Genomic DNA, 9,071 nt, shown 5'->3' on the forward strand with positions numbered 1-9,071 from the left:
AAATAAATCTATACTTTGTAAAAAAGGGAAAAAAGGGGAAAATTGGGTCAAAATTCTCGATTTTAGGGATTTAAGGGGATTTTTCAAATTTAAGGGGAAAAAAGGGGAAAAGGGAAAAAAAGGGGATGGAGTGGCATCCCTGCAAATTGGTAAAAAGATGTGTAGCCTATTCTTCTTTAAAAAAAGAACATATTCCCTCCCCAAATGATTGAGCGATTTCAAGTACACAACCTGCCTGCTTTGAAATGGATAATACTTGTTTCAATTAATTTTTGTTTAATTTAAAACTAATGAGGTATTTAGCCGGAACTTTTCTCTTTATATTTTAATTAATATTATCACTTGAAGCCTAAAATAATAAACTGAAACAAATTTCTTACCAGTTTTGCACCCACTGAACAAATATAAGGAATTACCAAATTTCCAGTTTTAAAAACTTTCTGGAACGACTTACATTTTTTTATATTTAGAATAAAAACTGCATTAGGTTTTTGTCACTAAAAAATTGGACGGTTACGGTTAAGGAAAATTGAACTTTTTATTTTGAAGCGCCACCCTACCAGACACAGTAAATTCAACGCGTACTTCAAACACTTCAAAAAGATGCAAAGCAGAATCAGCATACTGTGGGTGCAATTCGACGCGAAGGATAGACGAAGCCTGGAAAACAGTATTGGAATCCCGTTCACCAAAGGCAACATGTTCACGCTGACGATAAAGGACTAGCAAAATTGTCATCTGTCAGAAAAAACTGTCACGAAGGTGATAAGAAAGAGGATGAAAGGGGTCGTAATAGAACGCATCACGAAAGTTGTAAACACATGGAAATAAAATAGGAAACTCGCCAAATACATGAATAAAAGGACACTATCCCTAAGTCATGCGATAACCTTTCTCTATTCATAGGTACGAGTCTTGCTCATATTCTAGATGCATTATTGACCCACATAAGAAAAAAATATAGAGGGTGGACACTATTTGTTACGAAAATATTAAATAACTGCACTAATCTGTTTACAAATAATACAGTTCACTGAAATAAATTGAAAAAATTAGAATTTTCAAGCATACAAACCTTTATACCGGCAGCCAATGCATGAGCCACTTTTTCGGCAATCAGTGTGTCCGTTTCGCCAAAAACGTTCCTTCTTTCCGAATGTCCTAGAATCACCCACGGAATTCCATTATCTAGAAGCATAGCAGGACTGATTTCACCAGTAAATGCTCCTTTTTCTACTTTGTATGCATTTTGAGCACTAATACTTATGTTGTTTGGAAGTATACTCTTTGTGTAAGTTAAATAAATAGACGGTACTCCAACGACCACCTCTGAAATCAATCAAAAAGTATTTTTGCGTATTATACGATAGACGATAATAACGAAATTCCAAAAACTAGACCGCACCCCTTCAGTCCTTCTTGAAATGTTCTATAAGCAGATAAATAACTGCATTTAGAGTCCCGCCCTACGCCTATCCCATTTGCCAAGCCAAAGAAAAGTTTAGTTAGCCCTGACATCTGTCTCATACATACTCTTTATTTTAAATAGACTTTGAATTACGAGTTGGTCTTGTATGAAGAGATCAAATTTCTTGATGGCAGCTCAGTCCTGAGGAATTCCACTATTCGTTTTCGGGTGATTATTGCGTTCGCCTCAGTGACAAGCTTGACATCCGTTTTTTCGATCTTGAATGACATGAAAAATTGTACGAGGAGTGTTCAAAAAGTAAGTTTCCCTAGTCTTCCGTTTTGCCCCAGCACCATCTAGCGAGCTGGGACCGAACATAGTTTTAGTTTAGGATATATCGATAAGAGCGGAACCGGACTTAGCTGCCGAAAAAATTTTTTTCATCAGTACCCGCTCGGAAACCATGAAGCTACCTGTGAAGAACGTGTCCACTTGTGAGTTGCGTGCAGTTATTCGCTTTTTAACTGCAGAAGGGCTTAATGGCAACGAAATTCCCACTGACAAATATCGATTTCAGGAGGCATTGAGTCCAAAATTCCGTCAATTGTAAGGCGCCTATCCGTCAAAATGATTTTTTCGACTGCTGCGACTGCGTCATCTGTGATAGCGGTTTTTGGCCTGCGTGCACGCTGCTCATCATGAACTACTCCGCGTCCCTCGAGAAAATATGTACGCCACCCACGCACCATTTGCACACTCATGCATTTGTCACCATAAATATGCACTAATTCAGTGTGAATTTCGTTGCCATTAAGCCCTTTTGCAGTTAAAAAGCGAATAACTGCACGCAACTCACAAGTGGACACGTTTTTCACAGGTAGCTCCATGGTTTCCGAGCCGGTACTGATGAAAAAAAAATTTCGGCAGCTAGGACCGGTTCCGCTCTTATCGGTATATCCTAAACTAAAACTATGTTCGGTCGCAGCTCGCTAGATGGCGCTGGGGTAAAACAGCAGACTAGGGGAACTTACATCTGAACACCCCTCGTACTAATCAAATGGTAGTTCACTTTCTTAATCAACCATAGATTGCAACTCGTCTGGTGTTAAATGTACCAGAACTAAAAGCTCTGGCACCATATAAGCTGAAACTTACCGTTGATCAGAAAGGTGCGTTCGGGATCACATGGATGATGTACGCTTGGCATTATTATTGATTAAGGAATGTTAGGTGATTCGCTTCTTACCTCATTGCTACCAATAAAAAAGAAAGACTTCTTTGTGTTATTTTCGGTCAAGTTATGGAAAAATTTGAGAGTAAACGCGTTTTTGGCAATTTTTTGGAACAACGTAGAATGCGAGTAGGATTGTTTCGCGATTTTAGACAAAATAGTTTTTTAATACACAATTTTAATCCGAACCGAAGGTGCGTTATAATTTTTTTGGTTGATTCGTTCAACAGAAAAAAATTATTAAAAATCGAAGGCGGTAAAACACTTAGGGTACCTTTTAATGGACCATGGGTTCTAGATTAATCGTGTAATTATTTTTCATAGGCTTCATTTCTGGTTACCTTGTTGGTTTATGGCAAATGTAATTGATCGAGAACCTGGATGTGAGCCCTATGTCAAATATTAATTGAATGAAAAATACAAATTCAAACTACGTGAAAAGGTACCCTCATTCAAGTTTTTGTCACGTGGGTGTCACGTGACTCAGAGGTTCTCATAAATATCTATCAAGGTGACGATGTGGCTTTGATGAGATCTAAAGAAGCTCATGATAAAGAAGTTAGGCCACGACCTGTTGTCAATAATGACTATTTTTATTTGATGAATTGATTTGTTAAGGTTTAGGTGACCAAAAACGTTCTCCTGATTAAAAGTCAGTAGTACGTTGAAGGAAAACAATAAGTACAATTATTAACACATTTTAAAATCGTACATATTTATGAACTGTTTAGTAGCCAGGACTACATTTGAGTCATTTTTCAATGAATTCTCTGTACAAAAGTTCTTGTTTTAAATGTTTTTATAATGTTTTTTAAACAATATTTTGCGACCTATATTTTCACGAGCGGATCATCGTTCAACCATTTGAACTGCTCTTTTCCTCTTTGGAACCTTCCCCCATCATTACGAGCCGAAAGAGGCCAATCGTACCCGATCATGCACGAAGCCGAGGAAACCGGTTGACGCGCAATTTAGATGTCTAAATTTCAAGTTTGATACCATTCGCACGGGTAATACCTTAATTTGGAAAGAAAAGTATTGTTTTTTCCATATGTTATAATTATTGATTCATGCTAATTATATATATTCTTTACAATGACTATGAATGAATTTCATTTTACTTTTAGAAGTAAAGCAGAAAAAACTGCAGAAAAAATCATATGGCAATGCAATAAGAACTAATGTTTCAGGAGCCTTATTATGGATAATAATTAGATCCATAAAACATTAACATTTAAATTCCTACACTATTTAAATTTCTACAATGCTTAGCTTAAAGAAAGTTGGATAATAGTATGTCTCTTTGAACCCTAGAACGATCCACGTGGCTGACTCATCCTCTAACCGTCCACCGGGATTGTACGCTACCCCAAACTTGTACCGTGGCACAATGCTTTCTACTTGTAGTACAACAATTTTTAAGTAAGGAATTTTTTTCATTCTTTAATATAGAAAACAATGGCAATAATAATATTCTGTTAATTTTTCGATAAATTTTAAATAATTTGTTAATCATGAAAAAAGACCTGAAAATTCCGCAAATTTAAAGTTTTTTAACAAAAATAACGTAGTTGCTCAACAATATGACGGATTTAAAAAGAAAAAACGGATTACAAAAGAAGAAAAGTTATACTTTAAAAACATATAAGCCACTTTTGCTTTTTCTTTAAAAAACATCATTATTTTAACATAAGAATTTAAGGATATGAGAGGAAGCGGTCAAATGGCAAAAATCTCAAAAAACCCTCAGTAAAATTGATTATTATAATTCAGATTTATTATAAATAATCCAAAATATTTATAAATACTCAAAAATGAGAAAATAATACTTAAAATATGGCTATTCATTCTACGGCGGAGCAATTTTCCATTTGCCCGATAAATTACTGAGGCGATTCTCGAACTTAAACCGTCCACTGGGGTAATGCGCTACCCCAAACGATATTCACCTCCGCACAGAACTCACACAAAACACAGATGATCTCGCTCGTGGACTGAGGTCGATTGCCGAATAGTTAAAGTGAATTATGGTTAGGGCCCCGGACCAAACTGCACATACCCTTGTACCTTTTCACGGAAGTCGAATTTGAATAAACTGATGAATTGATTTGACACATCTAGTTCGTATCTAGGTTTTCAACTAATCAAATTTGCCATAAACCAACAAAGCAGCTAGAAATAAATACTATAAAAAATATTATTTCCGCGATTGATTCAAAACAGGCCTCCGTGAAAGGTACCCTTAGTCAGAAGCGTACCTTGATCTTTAAATGGGGTAGCGTACTATCCCGGTGGATCGTTCTAGGGTTAATCATCGCTTATAAAATTATAGTTTCATCTTCAACTACATCCACGCTTGCTTCTTCTTTGGAAAATCTCAAGTTACATTAATAAAGACGAAAGTCAATGTTACGAGCCGAAAGAAGCCGATCGTACCTGATCATGCACGAAACAGAAAACCTCATACGCCAAGTAGCCGAGTCCCAGCGAATAAGTAATTACTGTAGTTGGCACAATAAACAGATACTATCAAGATGGAAGTTTGTGTTAATTGTAATCAAACTTTTTCCAGCAAAAAAACTTTACGTAGACATTTCGGCGAAGTTCCTAGTGAAGGGTATATTTCAAGTAGACTCCTTCAGCGCACTATGGTTCTGTTTAGCGTTGAATCCATTGAGCAAAACACTAAACAGCGTGTCTCATGGGTTCAGAATTCATGATAATGAGGATGGTCATTAAGTGACCCATCTTCTTTACATGGATGACCTGAAGCTGCACGCTAGTTCAGGCCAGAAACTGCAGCAAGTGATCGATGTCACAAAGCAGTTTTCCAATGAAATCCACATGGAGTTCGGACTAGATAAATGTGGAACAGTGCATTTAATCAGAGGGGAATTAGGGACCGCAGAGTTAGAGAACGAGTACGAAAATGACATCGAGGCAATGGCTGCAGGCACATCATATAAATATCTGGGTATTCTTGAATCTGAGGGTATTCAACACACGATAGTTAAGACAAACCTAACGACTGCCTTCACTACGAGACTCAGATTAATTATGAAGAGTTTTCTCAACTCGCCAAACAAAATTAGAGCAATCAACACATATGCCATCCCTATCCTCACGTACTCCTTCGGTCTCATAAAATGGTCTAACACCGACCTTGAAAATTTAAACAGAATTGTTCGCGTAGAAATGACGAAGCACCGAATGCACCACAGAAATTCAGCGATTGAAAAGGTATTTCTACCACGACATTTAGGGGGTAGGGGCTTTGTAGATGTCAAAAAATTGTGAGAATCACAAGTTATACAGTTGCAAAACTATTTTAAAAGCAAACGAAAAGTTGCGCTTTACAGTACCATCTGTCAAGCGGATCTCGACTACACGCCCTTAAATTTGTGCTCATATGAGGCCTTGAATATCAGAGCAGAAACCATACAGGAATTAGAAATACAATGGAGGCAAAAAGCCATCCATGGTGAGCACCCCAACACGTTAGATCAAAGTGAAGTGGATAGTGAGGCATCTAATATTTGGCTAAGAAAGGGTATTCTGTATCCAGAGACTGAAGGATTCGTCACTGCAATACAGGACAAGGTTGTCAGCACCATGAATTATCGCAAACACGTGTTACATCAAGACGTGGTTGACCGGTGCCGATTATGTGGAGATACCGACGAATCTATCGAGCACATTATTTATAGCTGTCGCGTAATGGCACAGAGAGAATATACGCACAGACAAAATGATATAGCGGGCATTATAAATCAACAACTTGCCCTAGACCTAGGACTCTTAAAAGAATGGATGCCCTTCTATAGATACATTCCAATGTCCGTTTTAGAAACCGAAGATTACATCTTATATTGGTATGTTACTATCCAAACGGATCATTACATCCGGGCCTATCGACCTAACATCGTAATGCGAGAAAAAAAAGGTGGAAGAGTCTACATCATCGACATTGCTTGTCCGCTTAACCGAAATTTGCAGTCAACCTATACAACCAAGATCTACAAGTATAGCGAGTTAAGGCATGAAGTAAAAACCATATGGAGGAATGTGAATCATGCATCTATTCACACCATTGTAATTTCGGCTACAGGCAATGTGCACGCAAGATGCACTGAACATCTTGAACATTTAGGAGTCAGTATGGTATTGACGGCAGCTCAAAAGGCGGTTTTATCAAACACATGTCGCATTGTAAGAAACTTTATTGACCATCAGGAAGCGTTGCCACCTCGAACGCTCGTGGCTGCTCGTAATTGTATACCTACAACATCATTGCAGGAGGTTTCAAGCATTGTATTAAATTATTTGAATTAACTTATAACATTCTAATCTCATCAGTCACTTGACTTAGTCCGTGGCTATGGTTTATAACCTGGTTTACCAGAGTAAGAGTTTAATAAAAACATAATACATTTGGAATTCGAGGTCATTTTCAGGTTTCGTAGGTGATTTTTTCAATTTGCCGGGTCAACTTAAATTAATTTAATTATAATTTTAATACTTTTTTAAATATGACAATATTTTCAAACCACCATATCCTTTGTATTTCAAGTTATAATCAGAGAACAATGTCATAAAATCGTGGTACAAGTGTAAACTTGACGTCTGATCATGTTTATATACTTAAATAAAGACGACAGTCAACGACAACTTCCGGACTAGTGTATCATTTTGTTACATCTGCAAACCTTGCTCCTCAAAACATACATTGTAATAAAGTGAAAAGTATTAATCATACTCGTTCCCTTATCATATTAAAATTAAAAATAATGAAATTATTTGAAAAAAGAATAAAATCTAGAAGTAATAAATATTCTAATGTCATGATAAATTTTACATAGTTATTTTGTCGTTTTATTAATCCCAAAAATAATTTTATTATTTTTAATTTTAGTCTGATGAGGGAATTAGTAAAATAACGAGACGTTACTTTATTACCATATTTGTTTGAGGAGAAATGTTTGCAACAGGCATATAATAATACACTAGTCTTTATGTTGTTGACTTTTGTATTAAGTGGCAATATTAAGCAATTTCAGAATAAATTATTGTAAGAATAATAAGCGAGGAATTGCATGAATGAGCTAAACATTGATTTTTGGTGACTACAAATACAACGAAATTCATTCATAATCATTGTAAAGAATGTATATAATTAGCATGAATCAATAATTACAAACACATGGACAAAAATACTTTTCTTTCTAAATTAAGATATTGACTATGAGATCAAGGAATGTACTTACGATGGATTTTAATATTACGCGTTGTTAAATGGCCCGTAACAGGAGATATGACTATCACGAAGCAATAAAATTTTGTAATCTTTTTAAAATATATGCAGAACAGGTAAAAATATTTTAAACTATGGTTTAAATAATGATAGTTAATAATAGTCCTTGTTTATCATCTATAGATATAATAATTATATTTATTATATAGTAGCATTATATTTTAAAACGGCAATATAAAAAAATAGTTCTTCACCGCTATATTTCAAAGTATTTGAATATCCGGGACTAACACAAAATAAAGAAAAAATGAATAAAAAAATAATAAATTAGCAATAAAAATATATTGCCGAATTATAAAATAAATGAATTGTTAAATTCCCATAAATATCACTATTCCTGAAATCTAAGTTTGACGAAATTTAAAATTTGCCGAAAATAATTAATAAATTATTAATAAAATTGTTTACCTTATTCATAATTATATTAATAGCTCATAAATTAATAATCAATTAACTGTGTTCAGCAATACTAAATTTCGAGAAATGAAATATTTCTGGGAATTTAATCATTCGTTTATTTTACAAGTCGGTTTTGAAGTCAGTGAATTTTAGTTTCGAATATTTTTAAATTCGGAATCTTATTTTTTGCCAATTAAAGATCTTGTGATTATTTGAAATTTTGAAAATTTTATAATTTGAGAATATATATTTTTGGCATTTTTTTATTCATTTATGTATTTGTTATTTATTTTTTAACTATTTATTATAAGTTTTGAATATCCATGTGATTTTTGTGTTTGTTTAAATTGTGTCAATTATGCCGCTTTTTCTAATATTAAAGAAAATGATACGTAATTACATAAGTCTCATTAACTACCTGACTCTACACTATGAAGAAAAAATGATTTTAAAGGGTTTTTCAAATTTATTTTGTAATTTTTATGCCTTTTTCCTACGGTAGTGCATGCTTTTGTAGAACAAAGTTACTACTAGCGCCGCCGCACGACCGTTTTCAACTCTCGTGACACATTTTTTGCATTGGGCAGTGCAGTGGAAGCACCCTACTGATTTTCGATATGTACGAGGGTGGATAAAATATAAACCGGAATTTTACAAATACTTTTCTTAGCCAATCGCAAGCACTCTCACAGTGTAGGTTCTTGTAATGTAGTGTATTAGGA

General features: G+C 34.9%; 1 protein-coding gene across 1 annotated transcript in view; it reads right to left on the minus strand.

Moving 5' to 3' along the window:
* The window catches only part of LOC117180341 (triosephosphate isomerase), a 16,843-nt gene that overhangs the window by 2,565 nt on the left and 5,207 nt on the right, over positions 1 to 9,071 (minus strand). Inside the window, exon 2 of the mRNA XM_033372781.1 lies at positions 1,076 to 1,329. Coding sequence (XP_033228672.1) covers positions 1,076 to 1,329 — 254 coding nt within the window. The remainder of the gene's footprint in view (positions 1 to 1,075; positions 1,330 to 9,071) is intronic.

This window comes from Belonocnema kinseyi, chromosome 9 (genome assembly GCF_010883055.1).
Source record: "Belonocnema kinseyi isolate 2016_QV_RU_SX_M_011 chromosome 9, B_treatae_v1, whole genome shotgun sequence".
NCBI lineage: Eukaryota > Metazoa > Arthropoda > Insecta > Hymenoptera > Cynipidae > Belonocnema > Belonocnema kinseyi.